Genomic DNA, 18,916 nt, shown 5'->3' with positions numbered 1-18,916 from the left:
GCCCAGGGTTATCCAGCTCCCAAGTGTTGGGGTCCTCTCCGTAAGGATACAGCTTAAATTCTTAGGATGGTGGAAGTAACAGTTTTTTGTTTTTTTTTGTTTAAAAAACAAAACAAAACAAAACAAAACAGGGGATGAGGATGTTAACTTCTATTTTGTATTTGTTAGTTCTAACCCTGGGACAGTTAAGTCACTTTTATGTCACTGTTACCACAATACCTGACAGAGACAACTTGAGGGGAGGTTGATTTGGGTTCATGGTTTCAGAGGGTACAGAGCATGGGGAGGGAGGATGCGGCAGATGCTTGCCACATCGCAGCATACCGGGAGGCAGAAAGCAGCTGGAAATAGAAGCTGGGCTAATAACTTTTCGTGAGCCTTTGCTGGGGACCTGTTTGTACCAGCTAGGCCCTACATCCTGAAGGTTTAATGGCATACAACAGTGCTGGGGACATTTCTGAACCAAATCCTAACAGCCTCATTAGTACACTTACAGGCCATCTAGAAACACATGGGAGCACCACCACTGGGTGTGCTGAGGATGGAGACCTGCTGCTGTGCTAGAGAGGCTCTGCACAAGACAGTATCACCTATGCTTTGTTTTGGTTTTTCAAAACAGGGTTTCTCTGTGTAGTCTTGGCTGTCCTGAACTCACTTTGTAGACCAGGCTGGCCTCGAACTCACAGCGATCCGCCTGCCTCTGCCTCCTGAGTGCTGGGATTAAAGGCGTGCACCACCACACCTGGCTCACCTATGCTAAGATTCAACTCTGGTAAGCAGCAACAGGCTCCAAGTCAAGACACAGGAGTGGGCAAACTCCATTTTTCCAGAAGTCAGAGAGGAGTGACTTGTCCATGGCATCCATAGGCAGAAAGGTGGAAACGCTGATGAGGCACCACCAGGCACACGCACGGTCCCGGTCTTGTTGGTGTGGCCAACACTCCCCATAAAGCACCGAGATCACTTCACACGGGCTCATGCGTTCCACTGCTTACAACTGGGTAGTTCCGTTACTTGAGTCCATCCAAGCAATCTTGAAGAATGAGCTGATGCACTGTACCTGATGCACCACCTATGTAGGGCTAAGTGATAGTGGTTCTGCCACTCTGAACCCACTAAGCATTTTCTTACAATGGTTGAAGAAACAGATATTCCCTCAGGCACTCGCTCTGCCTACTACAGCTTATATGGAGCATTTCCAACTCAGACACTCTCTCAAATCAATCAACAGTTGTTAAGTACCAAGTAAAGGTTTAAACCAAAGAAACTGAAAACCTTTTGGTGTCTAGGGCACTACAGCAGTCTCATTTACAAATACTACGAGAAGTCAAGAAAAGGGTACTTTCCGTGGCACACTATTATGGGAATAGTTAAATACCAAATGAAGGGTAGACCTGAGCAAACTAAAAGCTACATAGGAAATACACTTGGCTATTATTGGAATCAGATTAAAACATGTTTAGCTAGCTAGACCTTTGACCTCAGCACTTGGGAGGCAGAGGCAAGCGAATCTCTGTGAGTTTGAGGCCAGCTGGGTCTACAGTGAGTTCTAGGAAAGCCAAGGCTACACAGAGAAACCCTGACTCACAAAACCAAACTAACCAACCAACCAAAAAAAAAAAAAAAAAAAAAAAAAAAAGCATGTTTTGCTCTATACCACATATTCCTAATGTGCAGACAAGCAGGGCAGAACAGGAAGCTGGTAGAGTGTAAATTTTGAATACTGGCAGGGAAGCTTCCAGTTCATGCTAATTTTACTCTATACACAACCTTTTTGGAAATTACTGTTAGGTTCATATAATGCTGAACTAGAAAATAATCCTTTGAATTGCCAACCGTGGTGGCACACACCTTTAATCCAAGCACTTGGGAAGCAGAAGAAGGTGGACTGATGTGAGTTCGAGGCCAGCCTGGACTACAAAGTGAATCGAGGACAGCCAAGATAACACAGAGAAACCCTGTCATGAAAAACCAAAAAAAAAAACCAAAAACAAACAAACAAACAAACAAAAAAATAAAAAACAAAAAACAGCTTTTATATTAGAATTTTGCTCTCAGCAAGTGTACTTTTAAAAAGTTTGTTTGGGCATCCCCAACCATAAATTAGGATTTCTTTTCCAGTTACTTTGATATTTAGTATCTTTTAATACATAAAGTACATCCTTTAAATAACCAACAGGAAGGAGGTTGTATAAGAGACATCAGATTTGTTTTCTAAAAACTCCTTTGAGCCTGGATACAATGCCCTGTTTTATCAAGAAGGACGCCAAACTTCAAAGAGGTTCCCCTAACAAGGCCAAGTGTTCAGTTCTGAGTTCCTCGATGGAGTCGACATCCTCTGTGAGCTCCATACGAAGACGGGAATCATCTTCACTGCAGGGGCATCACATAGCCACAGCCTGCTGCTCATACCTCACTCTCAGGAGGAGAGGAGCTTGCCATCAGGCACTGCTCAAGTAAAGGCAGTGACATGCCCTCATAACTGGGGAGATGTCAAATACAGTTCAGCCATTTTGCTTGCTGGGTCACATGTAGTCCCAAGCACATACCATGTTTTATAGAGCCAAATGCAAGCATTAAAAATGTTAACTGCCAGCCAGGCATGGTGGTGGACTCCTTTAATCCCAACACCTCGGGACGTAGAGGCAGGTGGATCTCTGTGAGTTTGAGGCCAGCCTGGTCTAAGTCTAGGACAGCCAGGACAAGAGAAACCCTGTCTCAAAAAACAAAAAACAAAAAACAAAACAAAAAAAAAGCAACTGCCAGGCGCAACAGCACGTCTGTAATGCCATCACTTGAAAGGCAGAGGCAGGAGGAACAGTTATAATGTGAGACTTCCTGACATATACACCAAGCTCCAAGACAGAGCCTGTCTCAAAATGTCAAGTAAAAAAAAAAAAAAAAACGAAAGAATAGACACACTCCTCAGTGCTGTGAGGTGAGAGGCAATTAAAAGTACTAAGTCTAACACCATCTACACAGTTTAGGGCAGAACCTAGGACGAGAGCTGCGTTCTAACCATGGAGGGTTTGCCATCACCCAGGACTAGCTCTTCCTCAGAAGTGGGGCTGATGTGAAATCCAATCCTACACATGGCGTGTAGCAGAAAACATGATAGAACACAACAGAATACTTGTCTTTTGAGGAAAACGGCTCCTTGCTGAGAACACAAGGTCTGAGTCCTTCCTCCCATGGTCTTGCCTACTCTGCCATCCAGAGCTTGAAGGTCCTGTCATATGAGCAAGTGGCTATGAGCTGCCCATCAGAAGAAATGTCTAGGCCCATCACTTTGCCCTCATGACCAGCCAAAGTCTTCAGTGGGGACCAGCCTGGGTGGGTCCAGATCTTGGCTGTGTTGTCATAGGCACCTGTAAGCAGGAAGTCTCCATGGATAGCTGTAGGAGACAGAAAGCAAACATCAAGAATTCACGTCTTCAGAAAGAGCTAAAAAAAACCCCACAAACAACTGGCAAAACACATTATTTTGAAAGGACACGTGTATTCTACATTTTGAGGGGCCTCTAAGATAAGGGACAGTCTGTTCAGTAACATCAAGCACCTAGTGCCTGGCTAACAGGGAAACGGGGCCTTCACAAAACTCTCTGCCTCAAGAAGCAGCTTTGCCACAGCTTGGTCTACGGGTACGGCAGAGGGAAGGAAAAGAAAATTTGCTTCTTTACCAGAGGTTCCATGTCTAAGTGAGTCTAACACCTAGCATGTATTCCTTGAAGCAAAGCTGTCTGGTGTTAAGGCTGAGAACAAGAGAAAAGCTTACGCTCAAACTTGACACCAGTCACTAAGTTCTGATGGGCGGGGATGGTGTAGACGCAGCGTCGTTGTCGAAGGTCCCATACTTTGCAGGTGTTGTCACCACTGCCAGTTGCAATATGGTAGCTGAGGATCACAAGTATCATAGTTAGAAACAGAGAGCACTGTCTGACCAGGACCCCCCTCCCCCATTCACTGAGCGTGCTTTACCCATTGGGGGAGAAATTTATCCCATAGATTTCCTTCAGGTGGCCTTCTAGAAACATGATGCAACGTCCTGTGCGTAGGTCCCAAACTCGACCAAAGGCATCCAGTCCCCTGATGAAACGACATATGTGAGTATACTGGATCCAGTTCGACATGGAAACAGGGATGCCTAAGAGGTGAGACTACTGAGCTGCCCACTCCTTGCTTTGTGGAGGAAGTCTTACCCAGTGCCAGCCAAAGAGCCATCTTGATGGAAGGCAATGTCATACACACCCATGCTGTGGCCTTCCTGATGCAGGATCTCCTCTTGAGCCTCTAAATCCCACAAGCGCCATGAACGGTCATAACTTAAAAACAAATACAGTAAAATAAATCACACCAATAATCAACCAGCAGACGGACTTGGTGTCTAATATGACAAGGTACTATAAATTAACTAGTTAGCCTATGCTCGTGAAACTGCTAACTCAGCCGTATTAACAGTAAGTTCCTTTCAGAGATGAACAACACCTCACCATCCAAGACTATCTGTCTTAGGTGACAGTTGGAAGACAATGAGCATTCTATGCTTTAGTGGCTATTTAAAAAAAAAAAAAAGAATTCCCTGGTTTGGGGCTCAACAGTAGGGGAGCCTTGCCCAGTATGTGCAGGGCCCTGGGTTGAACTACAAGCATAAAACCAAAACCAAATTCTTAAAGAATGGTCCAGCAACAACTGCACTGTTCCCCTACCCACCCCTTCATCCCACTGCTTTATCCCATCAGTCATCAAGCATTGGTATATTTACTGGAGTCTCAACTGGATGTTGGGCATTAAAATCAATCAATCAATCAATCAATCAATCAATCAGGTGAACAAATAGACAAACAGAGCAGACCCAAACATATATGATCAGAATGTTTTCACTAAGGGTGCTAAAGCAATTTTAATAGAAACCCTAAATGATGGTAGCAAATAGGCTATGGTATACAAATACAAAATAGATAAACTCAAGCATGGCAAAGCAACTGGCCCCTGCACAAAAGAAGAGAGGCCCAGGATGTACAGCATATTTACAAAGCAAAAATACTCAGCAGCACAGTCATCAGGGAGTAACACTAAAGAAGACATTACTACGTGCTAGCTTCAGTGGCAAACAGGAGGAGTAACAACAGCAAACACAGAGAAAGCTATAAAATGAGCGGACAGAACGCAGCTGTTCCTAAGATTGTCTCCTAGGGAACAGGGTCCCACTATGAAGCCCACCCAGGCTGGCCTCCAACTTGAGGTCCTCCTGCTAAGTGCTGGGATTATAAGCATGTGGCACTGAACCCAGCTTGCCTAAATGTTTCAGGGGATCCAAATGATTCCCAGCACCCACAGGTAGCTCACAACCATGTGAAATTCTAATTCTAGGGGATCTGATGCCTTTTTCTGTCCTCTGTGGGCACAAGGCACATGATGTACACAGACATACATGCAGGCAAAACACCCATACACATAAAACAATATTTATAGTAGCTTTATCTTAACTAGCCACAACCTAGAAACATGCCCATGTGTCCATGTATAAACTGTAGCAGAGACACACAATAGACTATAGCTCAGCTTAACACCACCAATGGGTATAAACAGGCTTAACGAACAGAAATCAAATCGGAGACTGCTGCGGGGGAGATTAAGGAGGAGTGGGAGAGAACTTCCTGGGGTGGGACACATGGTATGTACTTGTCAGTTAAGTGTATCCTGCTTAAACCTGAAAGAAAAAGATTTTAGAACTAAGCCTCACTAAACTTACATAATAATAAGAAGCCAACATATTAGCACAGAGAAATTTTACTTAATGTTTTTGTTTGTTTTAAAAGACAGGGTTTCTCTGTGTAGCCCTGGCTCCCTGGCTGTCCTGAACTCAATCTACAGACTAAGCTGGCCTCAAACTCAGGCATTCTGCCCCCTGAGTGCTGGGATTAAAAGCATGTGCTGCAATCATTCAGCTCTATTTTATTTTTGATTTATTTATTTACTATTTATACAATATTCTGCCCAAATGTGTGCCTGAACTCAAGGAGAGGGCACCAGATCTCATTATAGATGGTTGTGAGCCACTATGTGGTTGTTGGGAATTGAACTCAGGACCTTTGGAAGAACAGACAGTGCTCTTACCCTCTGAGCCATCTTTCCAGCCCATTGTTTTTTTATAGTCTTGCTATAAAGAATATATAGGCTGGCCTTGAACTTATGACCCTCTTGCTTCAACCTGCTGCCTGTTAGGATCACAGGTATGTGCCATCACACCAGTGGAGACTTCAGTCGAATGCATAGCACACTCAGTAGGACATGAAAGTAAATACACTGTGCCCCAACTATATCATACTCTTTTTCTGACTTTATTACTGAAGCTTGAGAAATTCTAGTTGAACATCCTTGCTCTAAAAATTTACTTGGCAGATAACTGAAAAGGATTATCAAAACCAACAGGCCTATAAAAACTGAACAGTAATCGATGGCTTACCAGGTTGTGCCCAGGAAACGCCCTGATGGATGCCACATTACCCGAGCCACACGCACTGTATGACCTTCAATATCTGCCACTGGTTCATCGCTGAAGAGAAGCAAACACATATAAGGATTAACACATCTTAATAGCCATGCAGATGCCCACTAAGTCTATTTGCTGCCGTGTAGACGTAGCCACTCTGTAGTTTGTACACAGGTAATACCATGGGGCAGCTCAAGGAGCTGACAGCACCCTGCACAAGGCTCTGTGCAAAGGGCTACAATCCTGGGATAACAGTAATTTAAGCTACTTGCTCAAGTTCTATAAAATAGAGGATAATTTCTGTGACCACAGGGCAAAGTGATCACTATCTCAATTCAGTGTGTCCACAAACTCTCCATGTAGGATTAGAGAAGACTTCTTCAGACTGATGAGCAGCAGCTCCACTGCATCAAAGCAGTGCTTGGCTTCAAAAGAAAATACACTTTGGAGGAGGTGTGGATACAGAAATCAGTTTTGGTTTAAGTGGGTTCCAGATAATCTTTCTTAACCCTTAGCCTGTTCAAAGATCCAAATGGAAAAAGGAATCCTAGGCTGGAGTGACTCAGTGTCTTCTGGGTGACTGTTAATTTCTGCTACCTAGCAACAACAGAAAGGCTGAAATGCCAGAGAGAGGAAATAAACATGAGCCTAAAGAGGGCAATTAGTAGGGAGTGTTGTCAGTGAGCCACACAAACCCAACCAGTGTCCCATGGGAATAAACATTGCTAAATATTACGAAAGCCAATTAAAGCTGCTGTGCTAGTAGCTGAGACCCTATCTGGCAAAGACTGCAGATGCTAATTAGCGCTTTTAGAAAATACTGGACTAAAAACCTTCCTATGCTTTCCCTAGGTAAGAAAAATGAGTATTCAAATGTCTTTCAGATCACAGTAGTATGCTTCCAAAATTTTGAGTGGACTAGTAAAAACACCCACATGAAGAAATAAAATGTGCAGTAGTTGGAAAATACCCCCTGGGTAGAGATGACACCAGTGGCCTGTACCACCAGATAGAACCTCCCTTTCCTCTCCTCTGTGGCTGTGTGCTAAGACCCAAGAGGACAGCAAGATGATCCATCATCTTTAGCCTATCTATAAACATTTCTCCAATGATAACCTACCATGCAGGGTAAACTGGATTGCTTTAGAATAATGGTAACTGGGAATCAGCAGCTACTATGCTAAAGGCAAAAACTGCAGCTCTAAGTCAGTGAGGGGGGAAAAAAGATCACAGCACACCTGCTTGGAGAAAAAAGGTCTAAGAAAGGTATCTCCTTTTAGTGACTTCCCTGGACTCTTGGGGCATGTCTGGGGTTAAACGTCACAGTTTCAGTCCTAGAGGGCCAGTCAAGCGCCTCGCAGCGTTAGGCGAGGCAGCAGGGACTACAGAAGGGCAGTAATCACCTGTCAAGGCTCCAGAGCTTCACAGAGCCATCAGCAGCACAAGAGGCCAAGTTGACATCTTTTTGGTCCAGTGAGACAGTGGATTTGGGATGGAATACAATTGCTCCTACATTTGTGTTATGGCCTAAAGAAATATAAGAGAGCAAAGTTTGTAAGCTGTGAGCAGAGACTACTATGAACAACATGGAAAGTACATTATTAGGAAACGGGAACAGACAGTATTAAAGTGACTGTTCAACTACTAAAAAAGAACACATATTTATTTTTGAGACAGGGACTCTGTACGCAGTCCTGGCTGACCTTGAACTTGCTATGAAGACCAGGCTGGCCTCAACTTTACAAAGATCTACCTACCACTGCCTCCTGAGTGCTGGGATTAAAGGTGTGTGACACCATGCTCATCTATTTATATTTTAAGATTTATTTTTAAATTATGTGTATTTATGTGAGTCTGCACATGACTGCAGATGCCTATGGAGATCACTGGAGCCCTTGGAGCCAGAACTCCAGGTAGCTGTGAGGCACCTGTGTGGATGCTGGGAACTGAACTCAGGTTCTTTCTCAGAGCAGCACATGCAGCCCCCAAAGTTTTAAACAAATACTCAAATTACATTTTTTTTTTTAAATTTAAGAGGAAAAAAAGGGGGAGGGGGCAGAAACTGGCCTAGCGGACTATATCCAGCACTTGGGAGGCTGAGGCAGGAAGATACTGAATTGAAGGCTAGCTTGGGAAAGAGTGAGACTCCAATCTCAAAAGATTAAGCCGAACCAAAAATGTAAACCACAAAACCTTTGTGCCTTTTGACTTAGATGCTGTTAAAGCCAGAGTATGGCCGGACAGGAGGGCAGACTGCATGAAGGTGAAGTCATCATATCTGGTGTGGTGGAGCGATAACCCAGACACATCCACTCAAGTAAAAATGCTCTGCTCTTGCAGAGGACCGAATTTGGTTCCCAGAACCCACAACTGCCTGTAACTCCAGCTCCAGGGGAGCAGACACCTTCATCTGGTCTTTGATGGCACTTACATATGTTCACAGAGCACACAAGCACAGACACACAGGCAGAAGCAATGCTGTGTATTGTATCTGAGTGCCAACTGGAGTTTCACTGTTTAACAGTTTGCTGGGAAAAGAATGAGAACTCCAACCAAAATAACTCACCTCTAAGAGTATGAAGGAGGCTGCAGTCAGGGACAGACCAGAGCTTGCAGAGCCCACTCCTATCAAACACAAAGGAAAGCATCTCAGCCAGGGTTGGTCTGGGAAGGAAAAGGCACCTTCGTAACATAAATATTAAAGGACAATGCTGTCTTGCCCATATACACTCAACAGAGGCTATCAGAAAAAGCGACAGCAGCTCTCAGGCCTCTTCTAGACCATCATGGAATGAAAGTGGCTACTCTTAATGCCCAGGTCAACTTGCAAGGGAAGGGAGAACGTGTTAAATTGGGTCATTAATGACAGGACTTGACTTCTGAGCAGCATTTTGCTATCTCCCAAGTATTTAGTCTTTAGCTTTCTCATCAACCACAGCTTCTCTTTCTGCCCACTGAAGCAATTTCTCTGCAGTCAATGATGCTTTCTCTTTCATTAGATAACCATGATCCAGAAAAAAGTAAAAGTAAAATGAAATAGGGCCCAAGAAATGGTTCACATATTCAATAAAGTACTTGCTATGCAAATATGAGGATTCAAGTCCAAATTTCTAGAACGCATGTAAAAACTGGGTATGTATGTCTGTAAGCCCAGCACAGGGACAGGCAGAGAGGTCCCTGGGGCTTACGGGCTAGCCAGTCTAGGTGAACTGATAACTTCAGGTTCAGTAAGAGACCCTGTTTCAAAAATAATGTTGAGCCATCAGGGGAGGAAGATGACATACAACACTGGCTTCCAGCCTCCATGTGCACACGTGCACGCACCCACACGAACACAGAGCCACACACCAGTACCCCAAAACCAAAGTGATCACACATCTTGAGTTTCCTGTGTATATGGTAACATATGCAAGACAAAGGTAAGGCTAGTAATTAATATTTACCCCGTTCTTACCAGGTGCTTGACAAACGTTACTACTTTACCAAAGGTACAGATAAGGGCACTACCTCACTGAGATCACAGAACTAAGAAAGAAAAGCTGACTAAGGTATGAAAACTACTTGGTCTATAAAGTTCCCACATGAACTACTCCAGAACACTAGTGGAAGAACATAACAGACATGTCATGTCATGTCATGGATCTCTGTAAGAAGCAACTAAGCAGGCAGAGGCATGGCACCTGTTCGTGGGAAGCAGAGGAAGAGGACGGAGGGAAAAATATCTGAGACACAGGCATGTTTTCCTTCCTGAACCAATGCCCAATTTAGGAAAATGTTATTGTAAAAGAAGACTTACCAACAAGCTGTGGCTAGCATTTTAGAATTGGGACTAAAGTGACAGTAGGAGATCGGCCGATCATCTCCAATCTGACTGCAGAAATTATTCAAGGACTGAAATAGAAAACAGAAACAAACAAAAAAGGAGATCATTAATAGGCCAATCTAAGAGTTCTTTGGCTTTTCTACTTGGGAAAAAGGAGGTTGGGGAACGGGAGAGAGAGGACGTGTCAGCGGTAACAGCCTTTCAGCCCAACCCACCCCAAGACTTTTAAATGCCTACTGTTGACAGAAGACACTGGTGCTGATGAAATAAGGGAATCAAGGCTTATCTGGAACGCCACTTGGTCACCAGCCCCATCAGCTTTTATGTCAGCTAAACACAAACAAAAGCCACAGAGAAAAGCAAAGCACAGCTTGACCTGTGAGAAGGGCGCAGTCAAGAGCAGCACTGGGCTCTGTGAGTTAAGAATGCTCCTGTTAGCACAGCTGACAGTGCCTCCCACACCACAGATCCATCAGGAGGATCCCATGGGAGGGCCAAAACAGACACTAAGGATGTAAGAGACTGGACCGCAAAGAGCTTCTTACCCGGAGAGACTTGTGCAGCTCCTGCATCTGGGAGGTTCTGGTTGTCTCAGGAATCTCCTTATGGAGCCGAGCCTCCTCCAGGCGTTTCATTGCCCTGTGATCCATAAACATCACCACTAAGGAGCTATTAACAAGGGTCTGCACGCTCTCTATTCCTCAAGCCTATTGTAATAAACGCCACCACCCACAGCCTACCCTTGGTCCCTGAGAGAAATCACAGAATTCTTTCTTCTGGACCACGCTTACCTGGGGAGTGAATAATTAGCAATCCACAGCCTGGCCACCTTCAGGCTATTTGGCCCCTCATGGTACCAGGTTTGCTGATACTGAAAAGGAAGTAACAGAAGAAATGTTGGGTGTCAAGTGCATCTGCTTTCTCTCATAACTGCTTACAAAGGGGACGGGCTCTGCAATACAACAAAGCAGGCAATCGACCTATTAGTCACTTTTTGTTTTCGTTCAAAAAGTTTATTTAACTATGTGTTATGTGACTATGTGGGGGATGTGCAAATGAATGTAGGTGCCATGGAGGTCAGAAGATGGCGTTAGATGGCTCAGCAGTTGTGCTTCGTTGGCCTCAGGTGTTGGGAACTGAACACCTTCTTGAAAAGCACTGTGCAGGCTTAAGGGCTGAGCAATCTCTCTAGCCCCTAATTTTTTCTATGATGTCTTAGTTTCTGATTTCTTACTGAGTCACACCGACAGTGTCATAGTTCCTTCCTGAACAGAGAACTTACAGCACCATCCCAGGCAATATAAGAATTATCAATTAGTGCCACCAACTAGACCCAAATGGCAGAGCCTGTAGACACTTCCCCCCACCCTAGCAGAGCAAAGCACTGGAAAAAACTATTACTGAATTTCTCCACATTTTACCTCTTCTTTCGACTTCTTAGATTTCTCATCATCCTTTTTTGTCTTTTTTAAGGCATCAGTCCCGACCACTGAGAGGATATTTCTTAACCTGTAACGAAGGTCAGAAATGAATCCAGATGAAACAGACTGCCAAAAGGCCCAGCAGGGCTATCACCACTTGTGGGAGATGTGTCAAGATGCTTGAAAGCTTACAACCAGAGAGTGTGAGCCTTAAGTTGTGTTTGTTTCCCAACTCATACATCCTTATGATACAGTTTAACTCAAAGGTTAGTAACAACAAAGCAAAACAAGATTTTTATTTTATTTTATTTGTTTTTAGAAACAGGGTTTCTCTGTGTAGTCCTAGCTGTCCTGGAACTCACTCTGTAGACCAGGCTGGCCTTGAACTCACAGAGATCCACCTGCCTCTGCCTCCTGAGTGTTGGGATTAAACGTGTGTGCCACCACTGCCCAGCTCAAAACAGATTTTTATAATTATGGGAACAGGGTCTGTTGGGATAATCTGGTTTATTTTGATGCTAATTACTGCTTGCTGTCTGACCCACCTTTGCTTAATAAAAAGCCATCCCACCTGGGCAGGGCAGGAGATAGGTGGGGCTAGGAGAGAGAGAGGAATTCTGGGAAGAAAAAGGACGGCCAAGAAGAGAAGGGGAGAGACCTGAAGGGAAGAGAGGAAAGCCGCCATTGGTTAGCTGGAGGAGAAGCACACGGCCGGTGTGGATGGAGAATCCGGCAGATGAAGAACATTAGGGGTCTGCTTTCTTTCTCTCAAAATGTCTTCCCATACTGCACACTAATGGGGAGGCAGCAAGGACAGAGCAGACGAAGAGGCAGAGCTGGATGGTGTGAGATTTTAGTGCATCACTCAGAACAGTGTACTTTAAACTTATAGCATGTTTACTTCTGCCGTTTTCCTAGTCAGTATTTTTGGGCCTCAGATGACTGTGGATGAGAGAGAGCAGGAAAAGCAAGTGAAGGGAAGCACTGTGAACCGCAGCCCCTTCACCTCTCACACTCCTCTGGTCTTCCTTAAGACTCACTAAGCTTTTCCACACAGACTTATTTGAAGGCTCTCTAAAACCAGCTTTCAGCAATTATCCTATTTCATTTAGAGTCAACTGGACTATACACTGCTGCCAAGTTAGGATCTAAGGACAGCTGGAATCCACTTAATGCCATGATGTGCAGGGCCCTGACTCAAGGGCTAAAGTTATCTAATGACTAAGAATAGTGCACACCTTTAATCCCAGCATCTGGGAGCAGAAGCAAGTGGATCTCTCTGGGTTTAAGGCCAGCCTGGTATACAAAGTAACTTCCAGGCCAAACAAGGCCACACACTGAAATCCTATTTCAATAAAATAAAAACTACAAGCCAGGTGTGGCGTTGAGCTTCAGACCAGCAAAGGCTATATAGTGAGACCCTGTTTCAAAACTACAACTACAAAACTGAAACTACAGGATAATTCTGAAGGGACTACAGCAAGCAGTACATTACACCAATACTAGTGGTGAGAAGATATGAAGGGAACACGGAAGCGTGGAGCAAGGGCTTGGGAGGACTATGGGGTACTTATCAGAGAAGGCTTTACAGAAAAGGTGTTGTCAAGTGCTTATTCAAGTCAGAGTCAAAACCAGAAAAGTAACAGTTGAAGTTGAGGGTTAAAGAAACGTAAAGGCCAACAGTCAGGGAGTCAGGCTGAACTTAGACCTGCAAATGGCTCAGCAGAGCTGAAATATGGAATAGAGGAGCTGGAAATTCAAGTGGGCCCCGGTCACCAGAGCTGTCTACGCTGTGGTCTGCTGTCTACGTGCAGAGACGGGTCTGCAATGAGAATGATATGGCAACAGGCAGAAGAGGGAGAGTAAGGTAAAAAACCAGACTTTTCCTGCTAAGCAATCCCAAGTCACAATGGTGGCTCTGAGCTAAGGTAGTGGTAGTGGGATTCAAGGCATTCACCTCAGGGACAGACTTGGCAGGCAACAAGCAGTAAAGGTGCCTGCTGCCAAGGGGTAGGCACCTGGGACACACAGTGAGAGAGAACCAACTCTTACAAGTTGTTCTATGGCCCCTATAGTGTATGAAGGCACACACATGCTTACACACACACACACACACAATTTTAAAAATGTATCCTTTAAAAAGGCGTTGACAGGAAATAACAGAGGGGCTTACTCCATAGGAGAAAGGAGTCTATGAACAAGTGGCACTTATGCTCAAACAAAATAAAACAACATTCAGAGGTAAGAGAGAAACAAAAAATGAAGTCTGGTGTTGCAGGACCAGAGGAGATAGGTCAGGGGTAACTTCGCGTTCTTCTAGAGGACCCAAGTTCAGTTCCCAGCACCCATGGCGGGCAGCTCACAATTTCCTGTAGCTCTAGCTCCAGGGGACCTGACACCCTCTTCTTGGCTTCCAGGGCACCCCAACTCACCTGTGCACATCCCCAGATACATGTAGATTTAAATAATTAAAAATATATCTAAAAACTAAAAACAAAACAAAACCCACCACCTAGCATATTAAACAAACAACTTCACAGCAGAACAGGAAAGGGTTTGACAGGAAGTTCGTACCTTCTTCACAATTTATAATATTAGAAACATATTTAAAAGAAAAATACTAAGTATAACTATTTATAAAGGACACCTTTCTCTTCGTTCAGCAGGGCCCTCTCCAAAAAGTGTGATGGGTTCTCCTAAGGCTCTCAGGCAAGCCTTGACCTCTGAGTCATCCGTGGAAACATTGATTTGCCGAGCTCGCTTTCTTCTTTCAAATTCTGCCAAGACTTCTGCCTGCCGCTCGCTGATGTGCTCCTCAATTTCAAATACTTCTCCTATGCAAAGAGCAGGCAACACGGGGGAAAGAAACAATTAGAAATAACTTCCAATTAGAGTCTGTGTGTCCTTGAGTATAGTTCTTAAATGGGATGGAGTGCCACAGAGTGTCTAAGTATGGGGCTCACAAAGCATTCAGCAATACTGAAAGGTTCCTGAAAGTGCAGTGACCAACAATTCAAAATCAAATTCAAAACAAGTTGCGGTTGTTTATGGCAGTGTCTGCCCGGCTGCACCACAGATCTTTGCTGCAGCCCTGGTTCCAAACACTGTACAATTCTGCAATGCACGCACTGTCTGCCGCGCCATGCAACACTAAGGAATACTACCTCAAACTGTCCCAGAGACAATTACATGTGATGAATTCAATGTCTTTACTGTATAAAGGTTTTTGCTCTTATACAAACACATGGCTCAGTTATGAGGGAAAAAGATTTAATTTCCTCAGCATTGAGTATCAAATAATATCAAATATCTTTTGGGGATGGAGAGATGGCTTAGAGGTTAAGAACACTGGCTACTCTTCCAAAGGTCCTGAGTTCAATTCCCAGCAACCACATGATGGCTCACAATCATCTACAATGAGATCTGATGCTCTCTTCTGATATACATGCAGGAAAAACACTGTGTAGTTATGATAAATAAATAAATCTAAAAAAGAATTATCTTTGGATTATACTGTGTTAAAATGTTTGATTATGAGCCATGCCTGTGATCCCAGCACACGGAGAGGCAGAGGCAGGATTGGATCGTTGAGTTTGATACCAGCTTGGTCCATAAATCTAGTCTAGGACAGCCATGGCCACACAGAAAAACCTTGTTTCGACAAGCCAAAAAATAAAAAATAAAATAAATAAAAAAGTTTGGGGCCAGGTGTGGTGGCTCACAGCTTTAATCCCAGCACTCGGGAGGCAGAGGCAGGCAGATCACTGTGAGTTGGAGGCCAGCCTGGTCTACAAAGTGAGTCCAGGACAGGCAAGGCTACACAGAGAAACCCTGTCTCAAAAAACCAAAAACCAGAGCTGGACGTGGTGGCGCACGCCTTTAATCCTAGCACTCGGGAGGCAGAGGCAGGTGGATCGCTGTGAGTTCGAGGCCAGCCTGGTCTACAAAGCGAGTCCAGGACAGCAGGACAGCCAAGGCTACATAGAGAAACCCTGTCTCGAAAACCCAAAAACCAAACCAAACCAAAACAAAACCAAAAAAACCCAAAAACCAAAACCAAAATATCAAAAACCAAAGCAAAACATAAAATTGCTGTTTGGGCAAAATAGAAAAGAAAGATGGGGAGACGCTGAGAATGACAGGGCACACCTGTAATCTCAGCACATGGGAGGAGGCAGAAGGCCAGGAGATCAGTGTCGTACTTGGCTATATAGTGGGACTGCGGACAGTCTGGCACATACGGACCTTGTCAGAAAGAAAGGCCAACAACAAAAACATTCACTATCTGAGTTACTGATTTAAAAAAAAATCCAAGTACCATGAAAAACATTTAAAATGCCCTATGTCGCTGGGCGTGGTGGCACACACCTTTAATCCCAGCACTCGGGAGGCAGAAGAAGGATCACTGTGAGTTTGAGGCCAGCCTGGTCTACAAAGCGAGTCCCGGACAACCAAGCCAAACGCAGGGAGACTGTCTCAAAAAACAAAAACAAAAACAAACAAAACAACAACAACAACAACAACAACAAAAGCCCTATGTCTTGCAATATTAAAATTTCAGCCAAGATTTAATTTTCTAATAATAAACAATTATGTCTATCTTATTAATACATAAATTTGCTTGGGTCTTTAATAAGTTGAAAAGTTCTATGCATATAAAATAACTGTTTTATCTATCTAATCTACCTTATATTTTATAACTTACCACTTCCAGCTTATTAAGTAGTGCCAATCACATAAACCCAAATGATGTTTTAAATTGAAATCAGGAGAGCTGGGCCACCTCTTCCATTTATTTCATTATCTCTTTATATAGCTTAGAACATGTCTTATTTGGAAAGTCCAACAGAAATGTTACTTGTCAACTGCCAAAGCTATCTGCTAAGATAGTCCCCCTATAAGAGCATTCACACACATTAACTAGTTAGAGAGGAAATAATGGCTAGGAAAAACAAGATTCCTGTGACCATAAGGCTTTCTAGATACTAGAGAGACTAGTTTTAAAACTCACAACAAACACAGACATTTGGATGAAAACAGGAGGTAGGTGGGAATGAAGACAGAGACAGCTAAGAACAGTGTGTGTCTGTAGGGGAAAGTGTTCAAATGGTCAGTGAGAAGCCACACAGAGCCCTTTCGGCACTTATCTGTTTGTTTGTTTGTTTTTGAGACAGGGTTTCTCTGTGTAGCCTTGCTTTGTAGATCAGGCTGGCCTTGAACTCTCAGTGATCCACCTGCCTCTGCCTCCATGAGTGCACTGGAATCTTTTGCTTCCTTTTTATTTGTTCCTAAAAAAAAACTGTTTTAAATGCTCATAATAAATTACCCAGGCAGTGGTGCCACACACCTTTAACCCCAGCACTCTGAAGGCAGAGCTACTCAAACCTTCAAATTTGAGGACAGCCTGGTCCAGGGCTACACAGAGAAATCCTGTCTTGAAAAAGGAAACAAAACCAAACCAGGAGAGTAAAGGAGTGACTATTATAAACAGTTACACATCAATGCCAGAACTAGGTTACATCTCCCAAAGACAAATACAACTGATGAACCCAAACATCCACTGAAGACATTTGTAGAGATTACCAGTAATTTGTGCAAAAAGAAAACAAAAACAAGAACAAAAACACAACAACAACCAAAAAGCCACTCACGGGATGATGCCAAGGAGTCAGAGTCATAGACTCAATTGTTAAAAGCAGAAGGGTATGTGTGCATGCCTGTGCATGTGGAAGTTAGTTTGTCTCCCCAACATTGAGACTCTAAATAGGTACCATCACATTCAGCTTAAACAAAATAACAAACAAAAAACCAAACCAAAACAAAACCCCAAACGAACAAAAACCATTGGTTCTGGGGACCAAGCTCAGGTCCTAGCAGTTTTACAGCAAGCCTTTGGCCACCTGAACTAGCTCCCCAGATGAACAGAGGGGTTGACCCTATAAACCTAATGTTATGAGGTTTGGGAAGGTGTTCATTAGGAAAGCGAATCATCAAAGGTGCTGGGAGGAGGCAGGAGTATTGGGAGTTCAAAGGCAAGAAAGAGACTAGCCAAAGGATGGGACTGTGTGCTTCCGTGGTGAAACACTTGCCTAGCACACAAACCACCTTGGGTTGGATTCTTGGTACTGTTAAAAAAAAAAAAAAAAGATGATTTGCAGTTTGTATCTTACCAGAGGTTATATTAATATTTCCTGCTTCAATGCCTGCTTTGAGCCCTTCTTTCCCCAAAATCCCAGACTCTCCTTTGGCCAGACGTTCTCTCTCTTTCTCTTCCAAGCTTCCATAATAGATGTGCGGTTTCTTCACAACAGGAGCGACTAAATCATCAGGTGCTTTGGTTTTGGTTGCCTGTTAAACCAAATACCCAGATTAAGCTTCGTCCTACTAAACTATGCTTTCCAAAAGAATGAAGCTAGTGCTGAGCTTTCATTTACATTCTCCAAAAACTAAAGGACAAGGTCAAGACTGCTTCCGTGCGGGTTTAGGCTCCCGTTAAGTTTGGCATACAAATAAAAGTCATCACTTTCTGTCTGATGGGTATGGTTTGCTTTGCGGCCCGTTTACTTTACTGTATCGACAATGCAATCTCCGGTTTTACAAAAGTAACTGTTCATCACTGGGCAAATACCAAGAACCACCTAAACAATCAGGGCGGCTTTAGGTGCACCAAACCACAATGTTACTGGAACACACATTTCAAATATTTCAGAGCCCTTTAGAAGGTAGGAGGGCCTCATCCTAAGTACGACTCATACAGTTTAAATCAAGACACGTTCTGATGTCAAAGCACCGTGTTTTGGAGCAGTGAGGAAAAAGTGTCCACTGTTCAGGGCTTTGTGAGAGAGATGCAAAAAGAGCTGCAGCATACGAAGGCGTTTAGAAAGCCAGGAAAAGGCTGCTAAGCTCCGCACCACGGTCCCGCAGCCTTCCTCCTCCTCCTCCGCCCTGACCCGCAAAGGTAACGGCCCCTTCCCACAGGGACCCCGCCCTCTCTGGGAGAGGATCGGTCTGAGCTACGATCCGGAGCTTCGTACCGTGGAAGAGGTTCGTGAGGAAGCCATGCCGGGCTCCGGAGCCGCGAGGCCCTAGCTTAACTCGCGTTCTGCCTTTCAGACCGTCCACCGCGCGCCTAGCAAAGTGGAAGTGCGTCACTGGCCGGAAGTATATCAGGGGGCGTAC

The 18,916-nt window shown here is 44.1% G+C and overlaps 1 protein-coding gene across 1 annotated transcript; it reads right to left on the bottom strand.

The window, feature by feature from the left end:
• Positions 1-2,016: 2,016 nt before the first annotated feature.
• On the bottom strand, positions 2,017-18,910 carry PRPF4 (pre-mRNA splicing tri-snRNP complex factor PRPF4). Its single transcript, XM_084751100.1, has 14 exons — positions 18,772-18,910; positions 17,908-18,085; positions 14,385-14,571; positions 11,738-11,825; positions 11,108-11,187; positions 10,862-10,955; positions 10,290-10,384; positions 9,060-9,118; positions 7,897-8,020; positions 6,467-6,556; positions 4,200-4,322; positions 3,979-4,086; positions 3,776-3,894; positions 2,017-3,395 (listed from the first exon to the last, which is right to left on the bottom strand). The coding sequence occupies exons 1-14, from the start codon at positions 18,796-18,798 to the stop codon at positions 3,202-3,204; spliced, it is 1,566 nt and encodes a 521-aa protein (XP_084607226.1). The 5' UTR covers positions 18,799-18,910; the 3' UTR covers positions 2,017-3,201.
• Between the last annotated feature and the right edge of the window lie 6 nt (positions 18,911-18,916).

Source organism: Acomys minous, assembly GCF_964271855.1.
Source record: "Acomys minous genome assembly, chromosome: 1".
In the NCBI taxonomy this organism is placed as follows: Eukaryota; Metazoa; Chordata; class Mammalia; order Rodentia; family Muridae; genus Acomys; species Acomys minous.
This window is presented reverse-complemented; position numbering and strand designations above follow the sequence as displayed.